Genomic DNA, 22,675 nt, shown 5'->3' with positions numbered 1-22,675 from the left:
GTGGTCTTTAACACCACATCGAGCACAGGCAGGGTTACCACGACAAGATGTTTGTGAGTGGCTGTATTTTTGGCATCTAAAACACCTCAGTAGGTTTGGGATATAAATCCTCACTGGGCAGTTTAGATAGCCTGCCTTGATGGAACTTGGAGGTCGTGGGGTGTTGAACGTGAGGATAAGAACTCGGGTAGGGATGAGATTCCCATCCTTTCGTATCGATATTCTCTTGACACCTGTCACTCCTTGGTCTTTCAATTCAGAGCAGATTTCTTCTTCGGAGACATGAAGAAGGTCCCACTCGGATATAACATCTCGTGAAGAATTCAGAGGTTTGTAGGGGGCTTACGGTGATAGATATTCCCCCTACGGATGTAGAGTTTATGATTTTTGCTGCTTGTTTTGTGGTAGAAGCTTCGACCAAAAGGTCGCCAGAACGCAGTCATTTTACAGATGTAGGTGACCCTGCCAATCCTTCTAATCCTTTCTGGATAAAGAAGGGTGACATCATCCCAATTGACTTTCTCCGGTGGAATGGAGAATGAGGAAGAGCGGTGTCACTGATGGTGGTGTATCCTCAGTCCTGGCTCTTTTTACAGAGGTGTTTTCTGAGTTATTTCGATTAGGTAGGGGCCTTGTTAGGGCCCCAGAAGAATTAGAATTTATAATACTCATAGGAGTAAAATAAAAATTTCCGATGCCCTAAGTACCTCGCCCACCACGGAGCCCTACAAGGGGACGCCCACTCGTGAACTAGCAGGTACTGCTTACACAAATGGGACGCCAAGTTCGCTTAGGAGCACCATACCCACGTTTCCAATAAGCCGTGATTCCGTCCCAGGACAAAAGGGAGGGAGACTTATTGGAATGCAGTTGACCCTAGCAGTAAGAACCACCCGCCGTTTGATCTCAGTTGGGTCGGTCCGGGACCACCCGTCTTGTCAAAGCAGAGGCCAAAGTGGTGTATTAAGGCTGGGCCCCTCAACCACTAGGATCCCCCTTTCCGAATTCCACGGGTCGCGGCACACGGCAGATTCCAATGATGTAACCCTGGAACCAAGGTATGAGTGTTAGATCCCAGTGATGCTAATCTGGAAAAACCAGCAGCATCACTGGGAGGTCCCCTCACCACGTACAGGTGCCCACGTCGAGGGGTAAAGTGTACCAGGATTGGAGTCAAAATGGTCATACAATGACCCTACAGCAAAACTGCAAAGGTCAGCGAAAGGTTGGTGTTAAAGGTGAGCACCGGGTCTGACGACTTGTACAGACGAATGGGCGCAGTACTGTTGAAAAGCTGACTACCCAATACAACATGGGCCAACCCGAAACAATATCTGGCATGACCATGCATCACATGTATGGGCTATACCATTCGTCACATGTATGGGCTACAACATCCTCTCCTAACCACGGTTCATTGGCGTAAAAGACTCGCCTGGCACAGAGAGCATGCAAGTTGGACGTTAGAAGGCTGGAAGAATGTGTGCTGGTTGTATGAGTCATGTTATATAATCCACACTGTGGATGGTCGTGTATGGATTTGGTATGAACAACATGAGGTTCTTGATCCATCATGCATGGTATCAAAAGTGTAGGCCGGTGGAGGCAGATGTATGGTGTGGGGCATGTTTCACTGGCAGAAACTTAGACCCCTAGTGCATGTGGAACAACATATAACTGGTCTCTGCTATCGTAAACTGCTTGCTGACTGTGAACACCCCACTATGTTACATTTCTTCCCAAATGGCGATGGTGTCTTCCAAGATGACAATGTGCCGAGCCATCAGGCATTTAATCTGCAGGAATGGTTTTAGGAAGAAGTTCTGACTTCCAGCATGTTGATTGGCCTCTGAACTGCCCCGATATCAATCCCATAGAGCACTTGTGGGACACTATGGAAAGGCATATCAGGCGTCTGGATACACCAATCACCTCCATACCTTCATTGCTACCAACATTACACACAGCTTGGTTGGCCATACCTCCAAAAACATCTTGAATCAAGCCACATTGGATAGCTGCTGTACTGAGGGAAAAAGGAGAACCTACGAAGTATTTAGGTCATTGAGGTTGTCATAGACATTCTTTCAGATATGCCAGACAAGCTGTACTTCCTACCTGGGAGTCTAAAACGCTGATGGAACTGATATTCAGGTAACACTCAAGCCGAGTGGACCACATTTCGGCAAAGTTCAGACGGTCTGTGACAGCCAAATCCTCTGCTTGCACCTTCACGATGGTGGGACTGTTAGTAATCCTGGGTATAACCTCAATGCACAAGCACACTGTGGGCAATCACCCAGGTGTAAACCAACGTAAGCAGGGGTCGAGGTGTGGCCCCCACACCACATGGAGGAAGGGCACCCCTCTGTGTTACCAGCAATACTAGGTGCTAGATGACTTTCATCAACCGGTGCAATACCACCATTTTGCTTATTGCAGGCTTGAAGTGGTGGAACCCATGTTTAGTCTCCAGAGCTAGGCTCCGGTCAACCCTACCCCCATCTCTTCCATCATGCAGTAGGACTGATGACGTTTGAGGTTATGATGGACATCATGGCGATATCCGATCTTCCTTACATTTCGAGGGTTCAGCTCTAAAACAGTGTTCGCAGGCCAACCGCTAGTTAGTACAGCAGATCGAACCTATTGGTAACTCTTTAGGAGGCTTCCGGATCAACTAGTGTATAATCTTGCTACCTCTACTCTGCCAGATGGTGACTGGAGGGAGTGAGAGTAGTGTGTATGCAGGTGGGCATTGTCGAGGCCACGTTATGTCAAGGATCTGGGTATATTCTTAAAATATGTATGCTATATTCAAAAAGTTCATTCCTTCACACATGTCCCCCCCCACTTTTTCTTACCATTGAATACACCATGAATTGTCAAACTAATAGAGTAAGCTTATCTGCAAAAAGATCTAAACCTCCCAAACTCTTCCTAGTTCAGTTCACAAATATACGTGGTCTCAATTCTAATCTCAACGATGTCCATTTCCACTTGCAGTCTGCCAAACTCCATGTACTTTTTCTGACAGAATCACAGTTATCGGTTGATTTAACTACTGCTCATCTCAGTTGCCCAAATTATCCGATGTACGATTCCTTTTGCCTCAAAGGTGGCACTTGTGCATATGTCCGTTCCAATATTCCCTGTCAGAGACTTGGTAATTTGTAATCTCCTCTTTTTGATCTCTGGCTTAAAATCTGCCTACCTCATTATGTGAAATTCATTTGATATCTCTATTGTTCTCCCAACTCCACTAATCACTTGGAGCTCTTTGACTTCCTCTCTTTGCAATTTGACTTTCTCCAGTCCAACTTTCCTAACAATGAAGTAATTTTTCTTGGTGATTTTAATGTTCACTCCACACTCCACTTTAAAATCTCGTCCTTTATCTAAACCTTGGTTTTCCAATAAATGTGCTATGGCTGTTCAAGAGACGAACATTGCATATCATAATTGGCTTGTTTCCAATGCTTCAGTTTCATTTTGTGCCTACACCAAAGCTCACAACAATTGTAGAGCAGCTATTAATCAGTACAAACTAGATTCTGAACAGGCTAAGAGTAAAAAACTTGCTTCTTGGCCTAATGGTGGTAGAGCATTCTGGTCTCTTGCCAAAGCTATTGACCGCAACTTTTGCCCATCTCTACTCCCACCTCTGTCAAAACCAGATTGTTCTGTTGTCATTTCAGTCAAGGAAAAAGCTGACCTGCTAGCATCCCATTTTTCTTCCAACTCATGTTTTAATGAGCTTGGTAAAACCCCTCCCACCATTCCCAACACGCTCCTTTCGACGCCTCCTGTGGTCTACGGTCAAAAGGATTTTGCCAAATCTTGATGCTAAGAAAGCTCAAGGTCCTGATTATATTTCTCCACTTGTTCTCAAAACCTGTGCTCCTGAACTTACTCCTGTTCTTCGCTGCCTGTTTTCACTTTCTTATTCCAAAGGTGTTTTTCCTTCTGCTTGAAAATTTGATTATATCCAACCAGTTCCTAAAAATGGTGACAAATGCCTCCCATCCAATTACCTCCACTCTTTCTAAAGTAATGGAGAAATAAATTAACTGTCAACTCTTAAACTACCTAGAAACCTTCCATCTAATCAATGATCGCCAGTATGGATTTGGTCAGTATCGATCCACTGGTGATGTTCTGGCTTATGTTATCCATTTATGGACAAATTCATTGGAAACGTTCGGTGAAACACAAGCAGTTGCTCTTGACATCTCAAAGGCTTTCGATCGTGTTTGGCATTAAAGGTCTTCTAAACAAGCTTCCATCTTATGGTTTACCAACTGTTTTTTGTAATTGGCTATCCAGTTTTCTCTCTGAACGCTCACTGAGTATGATGGTAGATGGCTCTCTGTCTTCTAACTGCTCTACTTATGCTAGTGTACCCCAAGGTTCAGTTCTTTCCCCCAATCTTTTCCTCTTATATGTTAATGATCTACCATTGACTGGTAATCCTATCCATAGTTTTGCCAATGATAGTACATTGCATTCCACTTTTCATTTTGAGAAACTTTGCCCTGCTCAATCAGCTTCAATTTCTCGAATATCTGCTACCAATTCCTTAAATGCCGATCTCCAGGTAATTCTCCGGTGGGGCAAAGACAACTTAGTTGATCTCAATCCTTCTAAAACTCATCTTGTCTTATATCTCGCAAAAAGAATTCTTCTGCTCTTATGCTTATCTTTGGTGACACTGATTTCTAGGCAAGTTGATATACCTCTTTTGGAGATTACCCTAACTTCTAATCTCCCTCTTGGCACAAGCACATTACAAATATTGCTTCCTCTGCATCTACTAAACTTCGTTTTCTCTTTCGCTCTCAGCGTTACTTTTTTTCCAAACAGCTGTTCACTCTGTACAAATCGCAAATCCGCCCTATGATGGAATATTGTTCCCACATCTGGGGCAGTGCCCCCAAAACCTCTCTCAGATTTCTGGATTCCATTGAGAAGAGGACAGTTAAGTTAATTAATGACTCCTCTCTAACAGAGTCTCTCCTCTTGCTGTCTCATAGACGTACTGTTTCTGCTGCATGCCTTTTCTATAGATACTACCACGGGCAACTGTTCTTCTGAATTGGCTTCTATAATTCCCACTCTCTCTTTCAAAAGTCCGAATACGTGCCGCCACCAGCCAACATCTATTTACAGTCCATCTTCACACTCACAGAACCAACTTTTCATCTTCCTCGTTTATTCATTCAACTGCCATTTTCTGGAACAACCTTCCTTCATATGTGTTTCCTGAAAATTACAGTCTATGGAAGTTCAAGTCTAATGTCAACAAATATCTTCTCTCGTGTTCTCAACCTGCAACCCAAGCACGGTACTAAGTACTATAGGTTCTAATACCTCTCGTGTTTAGGGTTTTCGTAAAAAAAAAAAAAAAAAGTTAGGTAGGTGGTCATAATTCATTGATCATCCAGTGTATATTGTTTTTTTTTTTTTTTTTTGTCGCTTCTTTCATAACACCTTATGACTTCTATTTTAAAGAATCAATATATACATATTCAGACAACATCTGAATTTCATACCTGTTGTAACAAATTTGGTTTCCTGATGGGCAAGGTTTATACTTTCAGCAATTCTATCAAGGCACTCATCTTTACTGATTTCTCCACATGATGAACCTAAAATACAAATATTACCATAACTAATTATGATGTTGTAATAAGAACTCTGTAAATGATATCTTTTGGATATACAATATGAAATGTTCACATTTTGTAAAACAATATTTAATATCTAGTTACTAAAAGCTGCTAAACATTTTCCTAGCAAAAACAAATTTCACTTATTTTAGAGTCCTCCATGACAACATATATAATTTTTCCACCAGTCACTTGTTTAGAACTGGAGGAATTCTTGAAGGAGTTTTCAATCAAGGCTGTAGTTAGCCGATCTCAGGGAGATGGAGTAGGGTTTCTTCCGCGAATTATTCAAAATTTTTCAACCAACACATTGGCCTGCAAACATCACCAATACAAACATAATAGCTGAAGCATCAAAAATGTGTATACACAGATTCATATACAAGTTATTCTTCGAGTCTAAACAGCTTTTTCATTTAATAGATGATATCTGTAAATTTAATCTCAAACACCCACATAAAAAACTGGGTACCGAAGTGTCGATTATGATCTTAAATTTCCAAAACAAAAGTATCCATATTAATAAATATATCAGCAAACATAATGATTTGCTTCCCAACAATAGCCAAAACATTCGTATAAAGATCAGATACAAATATATGAAACCATTTGGGCTACTAGCCTGTAACTATAAATCTATAGCCACCAACTTAATATCCAACAACTTAGACATTAATAATTGCATCTGCAAACAAAGTAATAGGCAACAAAATATTAATCCTGTCCAGGGACATATCATTACAGGAGATTTAAACATCATTACAGATCCAATACTCAGATATATGCTGGCTCAAGGATTTAAATTCAGGCCTTGCAATGAATTCAATCTGACAACCTTCAAAAAATAGTTCTATCAGGACTTATTAAATGACTGCTTTCACTTGGCATATAAACAAAACACACTATAATGTACATCTAAATCGGTGTTACCAACATGGGTCCCACGCCCCACATGGGGGAAATTTGATTGTTCAGGGGGGCAATTCAAAAATTGCTCGTCTAGAGTTTAAAACAACCGCCTACTATGATTTAACTTGTACAAAAGAAGAATTGTTGGTATCTCAATTTGAAATAAGCATTCGTTAAATGTTGTACTTTCTATAGAGCCGCACTTGAAAGTTTGGAGTAATATCAACTACAGTTTGCTTGGAGAGTATTGCTTACTATGCCTAGTGAAGGAATAGTACGTACTGTATTGGACGATTGCTTATGGCATGCGCAATGTGCAAGCAAAGTGGTTGTCTACTGTAGCCTACCGCAAACTCAGCATGTTATATGAAATAGGTTATTCCTTTCATACAAACGCTCGTTTGGGCGTCGTGACTGTACATTTGGATAGGTTTGGCGATCTCAGATTAAAATAAAAATTACTTTGTCCGCGCACAGAATTATTATTAATGAAGAACTGTGATACACAAGGTGTGTATTTGTCGTATATGTATTTCTGTGGTCTCAGTAAATAAGCAAATAAGTCCAAAAACTCGAATTTGCAGGAGAGGAAAAATAAACTTCACACTCTCATATAAACACGCATATATTCAAATATACAAATATTTATTACTCACCCTAAAACTACAATAACGAAGATATCTGCGTGTCACATAATAGTAAATAATAAATACTTTATAATAGTGCACTTATCTCATTTTTGACAAATTAGACTTATCTGCTTGTTCACAGAGACCACAGATTTAATAGCCCGAATTCAGTAATTTGTGTGATTTATTCATTCAAAAAGCGTACTAATAATTAATTTTGATATATTAAAATAAAATAAAATTAACTTTAATGCGTAGTTTATTTTTAGCTTTTGATTTATCTTATATTTATTTATTTCAGTTGCGCAGTAAAATGAGTAGTGCAAGTAAAAAAAAAGTTCGTCAGTATTCAGAGGAATACTTAAAATTTGGTTTCATACCCGCTGTCCACGATCAAAGGTCACCTTTTTGTCTTTTATGCCAACAATGCTTGACCAACGAATCAATGAAGCGAGGTCGTCTTGAGGCGCATTTGAAGGCGAAACATAATGCTCATGTAAATTCAGATTTAAATTACTTTCAAAATTTAAAGAAGAATTTTGAAAAAAGAGCAACATTAAAGTCTCTGTTTATTGCTCATACTGCAACTGCCAATCGTACTCTTGAGGCTAGTTATGAAATTTCTTTACTCGTCGCTAAATCTGGGAAAAATCATACTATAGGAGAGAATTTAATCAAACCATCAATATCAGCATTTCTTAAAACAGTTCTGGAAAAAGATGACAAAGACGTGAAAGCTATGCCACTCAATAACAATACCGTTAGCAGAAGAATAGATGAAATGAGTGAAGATATTGAAATACAACTTGTTGGAAAGCTGAAAACAAGAAAATTCTCAGTGCAAGTGGATGAATCAACTTTGAGAGACAGTGAAGCCGTACTGATAACTTATGTGAGATATATTGATACAGGTAATTTTGCTGAAGAAATGTTATTCTGTAAATCATTAGATAGGACCACTACCTCCCAAGATATATATAATAAGCTAAAAAATTACTTAGATGACAATAATATACCAATGAAAAATATAACATCTTGTGCTGCAGATGGTGCTCCTAATATGATGGGCAAGAAAAATGGCTGCTTAAAATTGATGAAAGATGAGAATCCAGAAATGCTTCTTGTGCATTGTGTTATTCATAGGGAAAACTTGGTAGCTAAAAATATTTCGCCTGTTCTTCATGAAGTACTAAAATCAGTTATAAAATGTGTCAATGCTATTAAAGCTAATGCCAAACGTGAACGTCTCTTCAAGCTTTTTTGTGAAGAACAAAATGGAGACCATGTGAGACTTTTACTTCACACTGAAGTAAGGTGGCTCTCGAAAGGGAACTGCTTGAAAAGATTCATGGAACTATTTGATACTATTAGTGACTTTTTAAGTGACAAACCTGAAATGAAGCATCTGTTAACGGTTGATGGTAAAGCATTTGTGGGTTATTTAGCCGATATCTTTGAAAAACTAAATGTATTAAATAAACAACTTCAAGGAACAAATAAAACTCTCGTCAATGCAAAAGCGAAGATATTTGGTTTCATTACATTTATTGAATTATGTCAAAAATATATTTGTAACAAAAAATTTGAACAGTTTCGTTGGCTGCAAAAATGTGAAGTGACTGATATCGCTGTACTTGTTATTGTCGATCATCTGAAAATTCTGTCCGCTGATTTAAAAGAAAGGTTTTCTGATTTAAAACAAATTGATTTTCCAACCTGGATGATGCAACCAATGTTAGTGGATTTGTCTGATGTATCAATGCAGTACCAAGAAGAACTCTCAGAAATGCAAAATGATGAGTCAGTTAAAACTTTATTCAATATAAAAGGAGCGATGGCATGGCTTTGTGATGAAACAGAAATTAAATACCCAAATTCAACCAACTTTGCAAGAGAGCTATTGTTACCGTTTCCATCTTCATATTTAGCTGAATGTGGATTTAGTGCCATAAATGATTTGTTACTAAAGAAAAGAAATCGACTGGATATCACAAAACGGGGAGACTTGAGACTGAAGCTGACTAAATTGGAGCCCAATATAAAATCTCTCTGCGGCAAGCATCAAGCACAAGGGGCTCACTAAATTTAGTGCACTCATCTAGAAGTGACTTCACATGGAATGTTGAAATTATTAAACAATTAAATAATAATTACTAAAAATTAAAATACTATAGAAAAATCTTTCATATAAATTATTTTGTACTTGAATTTTAGTTGTCTATTATATGTTTTGAAAATTTACTTACTGTTTTTTCTTAATAATTTCCTAATGATTTCTTCCTAAAACCTAAGTCTTGTGTCCTGAACAAGTTGTAATTAGGCTTCATTTAGGGAATAATTCAATTTTTGAATATAAAAAATATGTATGTGTTACATAGGGGGGCATCAGAATTTTAGAAAGACTTAGGTGGGGCATGGTAAAAAAAAGGTTGGGAAACACTGATCTAAATTGTTGTTGTCCCATTCTTTAAGCATAAAGGCAAAATTGCCTAATTTTGGTATATTGGTACTTTTAGATTTTTTAGAGTGTTTATGGGGCTTACGGTAAAATTTAACCATATTAAATTTGTCATATATACAACATACTGCTATGTTGTTGGTAATAATTTTATGGTTGAACTTATTATTTAGTCCATCGGGGTATAATGTTTTTAATTTCATCATAAATAATTCTTCTTGCTGGTTCTAATGTCTAATTAATGTTATTAATGCATGCTAGTATAGTTATGTATATATTGGTAAAGCTGTGGGTTTTAAAATGCTTTTCTTCTATTTCTTGTTCAATATTATTAGTGTCTATTACTGTAGTTGTTAATATCTGATCTGTGCAGATTTAGTCTCAGGTGTAGTTTATTGCTTGTTTGTGCGACATATTTTATGTTACAGGTCCTGCAGGTAGTAGTAGTGGCATGTGATGCAAGAAAGCAAGTGTATGAGCTTATGCAGCATCAGCCAAAAAAAAAAAAAAAAAAAAAAAAATCACACCATTCCAAATGCCTGTCCAGTTCCTCCTTAAATTTATTTAACCTGTCAACTTCCATAAGGACAGATGGAAGTTTGTTCCAGCAATTAACCACCCGCTGGCTAAAGGCAAATTTCCAAACATCTATTCTACATATGTCTTTTCTTAATTTCAATTTACGCCCCCTTAGGTTCGTAATCTGAACAAGTGGAAGGATCCCATCAGAATTCAGTGTGCTCAACACATTCAAGGCCTTATACACGTCAATCAGTTCACCACACAGGTGTCTAGTCTTCAGCCACTGCAATTTGCAGAACTTAAGTCTCTCATGGTAAGAAGATCCCTTCATTCTCCTCACGAATCTTGTTGCCCTTCTCTGTACACACTCAAACAAATCTACATCCTCCCTAAAATGAGGCCTCCAGACCTGTACGCAGTACTCAAGGTGTGGCCTGACCATTGCCTTATACAAAGGGACAATCACCTCCTTTTCCCTGCTAGCAAAATTCCTATACAGTGAAAATTCTCCTAAGGGACATCTCTCTACAACTGATATTTTCAAATTCCCAAACTCTCCTCTATTGGTTTTAACGTGTTTTCAGCTTCTGTCTAGTGGACATTCTCTGTAACGGACGCGGACAGGCAATCTGCACTATTTCGTTTAGATTAGCACTTAATTTGATCTCCCCATAACGGACAGCGGGCGAGCTCATGGCCCTTTTTCTAGGAACGTTTCTTCCACGTATTGCCTCAATCATGTGTTTATTTTCTATTTCCGATTCTCTGAATTTTATCAAGGTTTACGTCGCGGTTGTAAACCGTTTTTCAAGAATTTTTAAGGCACGTGTAAAACTTCTGATGAATTCGGTGTGTGCAGGGGGCGGGGTGAATTTGGCCGGCCTTTCGTCTTTTGAGTTTCAGTTTTCAGTTTTGTTCAGTGTCGTGTGAAGTGCACAATGTCTTCTCGTAAACATTTAACTTTAAAAGATAAAGTCGAACTCATTAATGCGTATGATCGGCAAAAAAATAGTGTTCGCAATCTCGCTGCAAAATTCAAAATCGGGAAGACGCAGGTAAGCGACATCCTAAAGGAAAAAAATGAACTGCTCAAACAATTTTGGCAACACGGAAATGATCAGGTTCAAAAACCATTTCCGAAAACTGTTGGACTTCAAATTGACAATGTTACGTATGAGTGGTTTTGTCGCGAACGTGCTAAAAAAATTCCCATTAATGGGCCTATTATTAGGGAAAAGGCTTTGGAGGTTGCAAAATCTATGGGAGTAAATGACTTCAAAGCTTCTGTGGGATGGTTAGACAAGTTCAAAACTCGGCATAAAATTTATTGGAAAACCGTAAGTGGTTTTCTGTTGATACTGGGGTTGTAACAGAGTGGACCGTCAAATTGGAAGAGTTATGTCGTGATTTTGAAGCTAAGGATATTTACAACTGTGACGAAACAGGGTTGTTTTTTAAAGCTCTTCCTGAAAAAACAATAAGTCTAAAAAACAAAAAGTGCCAGAGCGGAAAAATTTCTAAGGAACACTTGACTGTACTATTGTGTACAAATATGCTGGGAGACTTTGAACAACCTTTGTTATAGGAAAACCACAAAATCCTCGTTGTTTCAAGGGCATAAAGTTGAATCTTTTGAATGTTGACTGGAAGTCTAATAAAAAAGCGTAGATGACACGAGATATCATGACTGAATGGATAAGTCACTTTAACCAAAACATAATTTCAAAACAGAAAAATTATTCCTTTCATGGATTTTTTTTTTTTTTTTTGGTAGTTGTTGGCGCATCAGCTTCTGTGGCACCTCCCAAGATTTTTGTAGTACTTTGATCCAAGCCCAAGGCAGGATTCGAACCCGTGACCTTTGGGTTGCCAGGTACGATACTTCTCCTACAAGTGACCCTGGCTACAAAGATATAGACTCGAACCTCACTACAGAAGATGGTGCTCTAGATATCAACGACATTATCATCGATATTGTTCAAGAAGTTCCTCATGAGGATGAAGAAATGGAAGGAGGTCATTCTGTCAAAGAACATATTAACGACGAACCACCGATGAAAATGGAAGAAGCGCTCATACAAATCAATTGTTTAAAAATGTTTTTCGCCGCTGAAAATACTGAAGGACTTTCGATGGTTTCTTCACTCCAAACAAATGTTGAACACAAAATTATCAGCCGGAAGAAGGTGCAGAAGAAAATAAGTGATTACTATATTTTACTTAAGATAAAGTCATAATATGCATAGCACAATTGTATGTATATTATTTACAAAAATATTGTGCAAAATCTGTATACAGGCGGGTCTCGATTAACGCGATTAATTCATTTAGCGCATCGCGCAAAACAGAAACGAGTTAATCGAATATCATAACCAATAGGAAAAATTATAATTGGTCCTTGACCTTCTGGAATGTCCATAAAGAATTTTAAAAATACCTTTTAAATAACTTTTTAACTGTATATAATGTAAAAGATAATGAAAATAATTATGGAATTAAATGTTTATTAATTTTTAAAACAAATTTTTAAATGTTTAAAACAGCAGTTCTTAAACTGTGCGCCGCTGAATATTTTAAATTTTCGAGGGTAATACAGGAATACTCGACATCTGTCGGACACCGCGCGAACTACAAGCTCGAGGTGGTTCACAGTTTCAGCATTTCTTATTAAGTTGTTTGGACCTAACTACTGAACGAAACTGTTAGGTATTTCTTTTGGGCTGGGTGCACCTTGAAAAAATTACTGAGACATTAAAGGCGCCGTGAACCGAGAAACTTTGGGAATCTCTGACGTAAAATACACAATGAAGAAATTACTGTTTTATATTTTAGCATTAAATCAGCTCACACACCAACCGAAAGATATGTCATAAAAGATAGTAAAGAATTTGTGAATTTTGTGAAAGATTTGATTATAAATGAAAACGAGAGCATGATTTCTTTTGATGTGGTGTCACTATTCACATGCATTCCAATTAAACATGGAATATATTGTGTTAGAAAATCTTTGAGTAATGATGTCTCTTTGAGTAACAGATCGCTTTCAAATGTAGAGGATATTTGTTCGGGTGTGGAACTTTGTCTGGCCAGCACCACTATGGTGTACCAAGGTGTTATGTACAAACAGGTTCACGGTACAGCCATGGGATCTCCTATTAACGCCATCGTGGCCAATCTGGCCATGGAGGAGTTAGAGGACAGGGTTTTTAGTGGATGTCAGTTTCCCATAAAGAAATGGAAAAGGTATGTTGATGATACCTTTACCGTGGTCCAGAAGGGGAGAGAGGATGATGCACTTCATTGGCTTAATAGCTTCTCCCAATTTATACAATTTACCTCAGAGGTGGAAACAGGAGGTACCCTTCCTTTCTTGGATGTACTGTTCTCTAGGGTAGGCCCTAGGCTCAAAACTTCTGTGTTTAAAAAACCTATGTGCAGAGGCCAGTACACCCATTATAGTTTAGCACAAGCTGGGCAGCATAAGAATAGTGTAGTGAAAGCTCTACTAGATAGAGCAGGGTCACACTGCACCACCTCTGAGGACAAAGAATGTGAAATTAGATGAGTCACAGCAGACCTTAGAAAATGCGGATACCCCCAGAGGATCATAGACAGATTTAGTAAAGGAATAGAGTCTAACCATCAGGAACCGTTTGTTCCTGTGGCTACCGCATACATTCCTTACTATCCGGGCGTTACTGAGCATCTCGCTAGAGTTTTGCGGGGTTATAAAACATGCTGTGTGCAGCTTCCCGGGCGGAGGTTGCACACAGTGTTCTCTCAGTTAAAAGACCCAATAGCAAAGGACCTGAGTAGTGGAGTAGTATACAGGATAAAATGCCCGGATTGTGGGGAATGTTATGTGGGCGAGACAAAACGACGGCTCAAGGATCGTCTGGGGGAGCATGCAAATGCTATAAAAACCGCTGATTACAATAAGTCTGCTGTGGCCGAACATTTTTGGGAGAAGCACATCAAATTTCCTCAGAGGATGCGGTTATCGTGGATCGAGCACATGGGTTCTGGAACCGTAAATGGCTCGAGAGCCTACGAATCTGTTCATCCGACCACAATATTATGAATAGGGACAGAGGTATGCGTATGCATCCTCTGTTTGAAACTATCATCCTAAGTACGGATGAATGGTTCTGCTTAACACGTTCCCAAGCTATTTCCGCTTCGAGTTCAGACCATGCGCCGACTGCAGAAGTTTTGTTACTGCTGAGGAAGGAAGCCGATGCTTCCGAAAGCTCCAGAGACTTTTATTGTTTTTATCGCTTTTAATCCGGTTTATTTTAGTGTATTTTATCTTAAGGATTTTATCACAGTTTTAATGTTTTTACATGTATATAATTTAATTTAATATAATAGTAGTTTTTGTAAATAGTTATTTTATTTTATTATTTTTTTTTAATATGTAAATATTTTAGTTACAGTAAATACTTATTCTTATGGTTGGTGTGTGAGCTGATTTAATGCTAAAATATGAATTTTCCCAACCTCAGAGGCCTTTTTCAGGATAGGAGAAATTACTGTTGTGGAAATATTTGAACAGTGTTGACTTTCTCTTTTCATCAATCAATTTCCGATAGCCGACAACAATCTTCTCTGGGCCCTGGCAAAATAAATATCACAGAGAACATCAAACCTTTTGTTTGAGGTTCTACGCGATACGAAAGATTTGATTTAATTCTTTTACCGTTATCTCATTCGTGGTAACATTTTCATCTGGCTCATTTAAAAATTTGAATTTTTAAATGCAAGTCTGCATCGACTTTATTAGCAGGAGACAAACACGTCTTCTTCCGATGGTTGATGGAACACACCGAGACGGGCAGCAAACAAACGTTTGTTTATTGGCCGGACGACTCGCGGTAAGCTTAAGGCACGATTCAAATCTTTTTCAACTATCGCATTAAAAAAAAAAGATCGCGTTAACTGGAAATTTGCATCGTGCAAAGGGAAAAGTGGCATCATTTTTCAAATAGCATAACTGAATATCGCGTTAATGGAACTCGCATTATGCGAGGCCTAGCTGTAAATTTTAATTTAATTTTACATTAAACGTTTAACGATTTTTTTTTCTCCCTCAGACTTCTTGTTAGCGGACACTTCTCTCTAACGGATAAATTCTCGTTCCCCGTGGCTGTCCGTTACAGGGAATTTTCAATGTATATCACTGACAAAACCCCATGACCTGCCCTGGCAACCTGTTTGCACTGTCAGAAAACTTCATATCTGACTGCACAATTACTTCCAGGTATTTTTCATTTTATACCACCTTAAGTGTAGTACAACACGATACGTTTCTATGGGGTTTCTTCTACCCATATGTAGTACTTTGCATTTCTCAAGGTTAAACTTCAGTTGCCACTTCTTAGCCCATCTGACCAAATTTTCTAGATCATGTTGCAGTAGCACACTGCCATTACTGTCATTAACAACCCTGCCAACCTTTGTATCATCTGCAAACTTTGACACTAAGCCTGATATACTTTCATCAATATCATCAATTGATAAATATACAAAACAACAGTGGACCCAACACCGAACCCTGTGGGACTCCACTAACATTAGTCCACGAAGAGCAGCACCCATTGATTACCACCCTCTGCCTTCTCCCACTCAACCATCCTTTTATCCATTGTAGCAACTTACCCTTAATACCATTCTGCTCCAATTTGTACAATAGTCTTTCATGCGCAACAGTTTCAAAAGCTTTCCTGAAATCCAAATATATGATATCAAAATTATTTTTTGCATCCAGTTCCTTTGTAACCACATCATAATATCCTATCAAATTTGTCAAACAAGACTTTCACTTAAAAAACCATGCTGTGTCTGAATTATTGCTGCAGTCTTGTCTAGATGATCCTGCAATGCATCTTTAACCAGTGACTCCATTATTTTACCCGGAACAGAAGTAAAACTAACTGGTCTGTAATTACTCGTGTCACCCTTCGATCCCCCTATGTGAATTGGGGATACATTTGCACATCTCCAGTCCGTGGGAACTTCCCGAGTCCAAGGACGCTCTCATAATTATGGCTAAGGGTTTGCTTAGTTGCTTTGCAGCCTCCTTTAATATAACTGGATAGATCTCATCCACCCCAGGTGCTTTTCTTATGTTTAACTTCAACAATTTCTCCTCCACTTTGCTTTCAGTTATTCCAAAATCATTAAGTATCCTGCTACAATTTGATAACCTTCTTCCATTTTCAAACCTTAATAATTCCTCATGTGTGAATGTAGATGCAAAATACTCATTCAGTTTGTTTGCTATCTGAGCAGGATCATCAACAGTCGAACCATCGATGTCAAGTGGACCAATCAGATTCATCCCCTTCCTTTTAGAGTTTATATAAGTAAAGAAATCCTTGCTGTTTTTCTTAGCATCCTTTGCCAAAGATTTCTCGTAATCCGCCTTTGCCTGTCTAACCTCCTTTGTGACCTGATTACAGACTAGCTTATATCTGCCATAGGCTTCTGAGTCGCTTGAAAATTTACATGCATCCCATGTATTTTTCTTCTCTGTCTCGAGTCTCATTAGTTCATTTGATAACCATTTATTTGATGGCCTAAACCTCGAACAATATTTCTTAATAGGTATGAAACTTTTAGTAACTTCCAAAATTAATTCCTTGAATGCTTCCCACTTAGAATTTACTGTTGGTAACATCATCAGTTGATCCCACTGTACAGAATTTAAAAACTGTCTGAGACCACTGTACGCACCTTTACGGAAGCAAAAACCCTTTCCTTTACCCCTCATGGTAATTATATCTTTAAGTAAATCACACATCACTGTGATCACTGCCACCTAGTGGTTCCTTTATCTGCAAATTCTTAATACATGAATGATCACTGCTGATAACCAGATCAAGAGTATTACCCTCTCTGGTTGCCTCTCGAACATGCTGCTGCAGAAAACAATCATCTGATAAATCCACAAAAGTCTTACTAGTGTGAGAGTGACCAACTCACAGGTTCCAGTCAATATCTGGGAAGTTAAAATCCCCCATTATAAGACATTCTGATTTACTAGCCTACTCTATTCTCTGTACAATTGTTCATTGTTCTCATTCAAGTCATTAGGCCTATAACACACTCATATTCTTATTTTTGCTTTCACAATACTTACGTCACACCAAACTGACTCAACAGTGCACTGTATATCTATATCAACTGGATGCACTTCTTTTGATTTTATGTTTTTCTTAATTGACAGCATGACACCCCCTTCCTTCCTATCCTGTCTATCCTTTCTGTACACATTGTACTCCCCAAATTCCAATTCTGCATTCCTAATATCAGTGTAACACCACATTCTGATATCCCAACAATATCTGCCTTTGATGTCTTGACCAACACTTCAAATTCATCAAATTTATTTTTCTATACTTCTAGCATTGGTATACATGCAAGCTTACATGCACCTATTCCTAGTTGCCCTGACCCATCAGATATACCCACCTGTTTCACGACGACTGCCATCAGTCCCTGAAACCCCAGCACCCCTCGCTCGAGGTCACTACTTATTCTAATAGAAGTTGTGCAAGAATCACCTTCACCTCTGCCTACGGCTACTTTTAACCTTTTAGTCTGTGAATCCCCCCAAGCTAGCAGTTTTCCGACCCACCTAACACTGCCTCGACAACATCAGCAAATATTCTTGCACCCTTTCTATTTAATTGTATCCCATCCCTGTAGAAGCAGTCTCTCCTGTTAACAAGCACAGATCACGCTGAAAAAAATTCTACCCTTGAGCCTTGCACATTCCCTCCTGTGCCGAATTGATTGACAAGGCTCTCGTCATGTACTCCCTCCTATCATGTCTGGGCAGAATTGCAGACACTTTCAAATTTAACCCTAACTCATGACTTTTTTGCAGCATTGACCTGTACTTGTTAAGTAAATCTGCAGATCTCCTACTCTTAATGCCACTGGTGCCAACGTGTACAACAATATCTTTTGTGCCCTTAAAAGATGATATATGCTTTACAACTTCATCAACAATTTCACAAGTTGCACATTTTTTTAGGCTGTGATGCGTTGGAGAATCGCCCCCCCCTCAGTTCTCCCTCAAGTCACCTCACTCCTGCCACTTTGTGCCCGTTGCTTTTCTGCTCTAGTCTGGGGCATGATATTTTAAATTAATAAGATCAATAAATTTAACTGATTAATTATCAATACTACGCTATCTACTAGACTCCTAAATGCAGTGATGCATATTATGCTACATATATATAGGTTAGAGCTACCTAGTTACCACAATTAAAAATTTGAATTCCCTGCTACTCTATACAAAAACAATGGCTGCAAGATTCGAACGAAATAACGGTTTTACATATATTAAGTAATAATCTACAAAAACTCTTTATCTAAATTAAAAATAACCAGTGTAACTATAACTATAAGACTACGTACAAAGTACAATATAAAATAACAATTAGATAAATAAAAAGGTAAACACATCGCTTTTTCGGAGCCTGTAATATACCTAATGTGATTAGGTATATTACATTGCTGGATTTGCAAAAGGTAGGTTCTGTGTTTTTGTTGGTTACCTGTTGTGGGTTCATGCAAGGACGAGTTAAACATTGTTTATTTTTACAGGTGTTGTATTTAAGGCTATAGTTCCCAAAATTTTCCAGGTTAGGACCATTAGTTGCTTTTTTGCTCTCTTCTATGAGTGTGTAATTTGAGTATCTGTAGTGTGATTGTAGCGGGATACTGTACAGAGCATGAGACCCTGGGATCAATTTTAGCCTACTCTAATCTTGTAGTATGCATTCATTGTTTTGAGGATTCATGTTACATCAAATAATAAAGTAGTATGAGATAACTAAAATATAAAAATAAGAAATAAACAGACAAAATAAAGTCATGAATGGTGTAGACCATAATTTCAAATGTAGGTAGAGGAATTAAGGAAACAGAGTTGAACATTTAAATAGTTCAAGGTGACATTAGCACGACCAAGACAAAGCTTATGAGAATAATAGTAGTAAGTCCTTGAGGTTCTCACAGCCATTCTCTCAGATATGCCAGACAAGCTGCACTTGCTACCTGGGAGTCTAAAATGCTTATGGAACTGATATTCGGGTGACACTCAAGTCAAGTGGACCCAATTTCAGCGAACTCCGGACGGTCTGGGACAGCCAAATCCTCTGCTTGCACCTTCATGATGGTGGGAATGTTAGTAATCCTGGGTATAACCTCCATCCACAAGTACATGTTGGGTGACCACCCAGGTGTGAACCAACGTAAGCAGGGTTCGAAGTGTGGAGCCGACACCACATGGAGGAATGCTGCCCCTCTATGTTACCAGGCAGTACTAGGTGGTAGATGACTCTCATCAACCGATGCAATACCACCACTTTGCTTATTGGAGGCTTGAAGTGGTGGAACCCATGTTTAGTCTCTAGAGCTAAGTTCCGGACATCCCTTCCCTATCTCTTCCATCATGCAGTATGATTGATGACTTTTGAGGTTATGATGAACATCGTGGCGAGATCCAATATTCCTTACATTTTGAGGGTACAACTCTAAAATGGTGTTCACAGGCATTGTAGAGGCCATGTTATGTCAAGGATCTGGGTATATTCTTACCATGTGTATGCCATATCCAAAAATTTCATTACTTCATATAGCATGTCCCACCCCCACTTTTTCTTACTATTGAATACACCATGAATTGTCAAACTAATAGAGCAAGCTTATCTGCGAAAAGATCTAAACCTCCCAATCACTTCCTAATTCATTTCACTAATATACGTGGTCTCAATTCTAATCTTAACGATGTCCATTTGCACTTGCAGTCTGCCAAACCCCATGTACTTTTTCTGACAGATCTCAGTTATCAGTTGATTCAAATACTGATCATCTCAGATGCCCAAATTATTCGCTGTATGATTCCTTTTGCCTCAAAGGTGGTATTTGTGCATATGTCCATTCTGATATTCCCTGTCAGAGACTTGGCAATTTGGAATCTACTCTCTTTGATCTTCTCTGGCTTAAACTCTCTCTACCTCATTGTGTAAAATTCATCTATTGTCTCTACCGTTCTCCCAACTCCACTAATCACTTGGAGCTTTTTGACTTCCTCTCTTTGCAACTTGACTTTCTTCAGTCCAACTTTCCTAACAGTGAGGTAATTTTGCTTGGTGATTTTAATGTTCACAATTCCAGCTGCCTTCCATTTTCTAGTTACACCGACCCAGCCGGTCGGCATGCTGAGGCTTTTACAATTACTAATGACCTTGCACAGATTGTTCATTTACCTACAAGAATACCGGACAATCCTAATCATACTGCCAACACGCTTGATCTTTTTCTCACAAACAAACCTTCTAAATACATGGCTGAAGTGAGAATTCCTTTAGGCACTTCAGATTACAACTTGGTGATTGTCTCTTCTCCAATGGAGCCTTTATCTCATGGCTATTCCCAACCTCGTGTTGTTTGGCATTACAAGAATGCAAAATGGGATGACCTGCGAGATTTCTTTTCTTCTTTTCCTTGGTTGGATTACTGTTTCAAAACTTCTGATGTCAACGTTTGCTCAGATCGTGTCAATGAAATTATTCTTGCAGGAATGGAATCCTTTATCCCACACTCCACTTTAAAATCTCGTCCTTTATCTAAACCTTGGTTTTCCAATAAATGTGCTAAGGATGTTCAAGAGAAGAATGTTGCATATTGTAATTGGCTTGTTTCTAATTCTTCAGTTTCATTTTCTGCCTAAACCAAAGCTCGCAACAATTGTAAAGCAGTTATTAATCAGTCCAAACTAGAGTTTGAACAGGCTAAGAGTAGAAAACTTGCTTCTTGCCCTAATGGTAGACGAGAATTCTGGTCCCTTGCCAAAGCTATTGGCCGCAACTTTTGCCCATCTCTGCTCCCACCTCTGTCCAAACCAGATGGTTCTGTTGTCACTTCAGCCAAGGATAAAGTTGACCTGCTAGCATTCCATTCCATTAGCACTCATATATTAATGATCTTGGTAAAACACCTCACACCATTCCCAACACGCTCCACTGAATGCCTCCTGTGGTCTTCCGTCAAAAGGATGTCAGAAGGATTTTGACCAATCTTGTTGCTAAGAAAGCTCCAGGTCCCCATAGTATTTCTCCACTTGTTCTCAAAACCTGTGCTCCTGAACTTACTCCTATTCTTTGCCACCTTTTTTCACTGTCTTATTCCAAAGGTGTTTTTCCTTCAGCTTGGAAATTTGCTCATATCCAGCCAGTTCCTAAAAAGGGTGACAAATCCCTCCCATCCAATTATCGTCCCATTGCAATTACTTCTACTCTTTCTAAAGTAATGGTGAAATCAATTAACCGCCAACTCTTAAACCACCTAGAAGCATTCCATCTGATCAACGATCGCCAGTATGGATTCCATCAGTGTCAATCCACTGGTGATATTCTGGCTTATGTTACCCATTTATGGACTAATTCAATGGAAAGGTTCAGTGAAACACAAGTAGTTGCTCTTGACATCTCAAAGGCTTTCGATCGTGTTTTGCATAAAGGTCTTCTAAACAAGCTTCCATCTTATGGTTTGCCAACTGTTTTTAGTAATTGGTTATCCAGTTTTCTCTCTGATCGCTCACTGAGGGTGATGGTAGATGGCTCTCTGCCTTCTAACTTCTCCACTAATGTCGGTGTCCCCCAAGGTTCAGTTCTCTCCCCCACTCTTTTCCTCTTGTATATTAATGACCTTCTTTCATTGACTGGAAATCCTATCCATAGTTTTGCCAACGATAGCACATTGCATTCCACTTTCCATTTTGAGAAATCTTGCCCTGTTCAATCAGCTTCAACTTCTCTAAAATCTGCTACCAATTCCTTAAATGCCAATCTTCAGGTAATTCTCCAGTGGGGCAAAGACAACTTAGTTGATTTCAACCATTCTAAAACTCAGTCTTGTCTTATATCTCGCAAAAAAGATTCTTCTGCTCCTATGCTTATCTTTGGTGACACTCCGATTTCTAGGCAAAATGATATATTTCTTTTGGGGATTACCCTGACTTCTAATCTCTTGGCACAAGCACATTACAAATATTGCTTCCTCTGCATCTAAAAAACTTGGTTTTCTCTTTCGCTCTCAGCATTACTTTTCTTGCAAGCTGCTCACTCTATAAATCGCAAATCCGCCCTGCCATGGAATATTGTTCCCACATCTGGGATAGTGCTCCCAAACCCTCTCTCAGGCTTCTTGATTCCATTCAGAAGAGGGCAGTTAAGTTAATTAATGATTCATCTCTAACAGAGTCTCTACACTCGCTGTCTCATAGATGTACTGTTTCTGCTGCATGCCTCTTCTACAGATACTTCCATGGGCACTGTTCTTCTGAATTGGCTTCTATAATTCCCGCTCTCTCTTTCAAAACAGTCTGAACACGTGCCGCCACCAGCCAACATCCATTTACTGTCCAACTTCATACTCACAGAACCAACTTTTCATCTTCCTCGTTTATTCAT

At 38.8% G+C, this 22,675-nt stretch overlaps 1 protein-coding gene across 2 annotated transcripts in view; it reads right to left on the bottom strand.

Annotated features, from left to right (window-relative positions):
* The window catches only part of LOC150089442 (uncharacterized), an 83,554-nt gene that overhangs the window by 42,542 nt on the left and 18,337 nt on the right, over nt 1-22,675 (bottom strand). For both annotated transcript variants that reach the window (XM_090368601.1, XM_090368602.1), the window contains one exon: nt 5,553-5,648. In XM_090368601.1, the coding sequence (XP_090224727.1) occupies nt 5,553-5,648 (96 nt within the window). The remainder of the gene's footprint in view (nt 1-5,552; nt 5,649-22,675) is intronic.

This window comes from Mastigoproctus giganteus, chromosome 2, assembly GCF_048544385.1.
Source record: "Mastigoproctus giganteus isolate SK-2022 chromosome 2, ASM4854438v1, whole genome shotgun sequence".
NCBI classification, from domain to species: domain Eukaryota; kingdom Metazoa; phylum Arthropoda; class Arachnida; order Uropygi; family Thelyphonidae; genus Mastigoproctus; species Mastigoproctus giganteus.
This window is presented reverse-complemented; position numbering and strand designations above follow the sequence as displayed.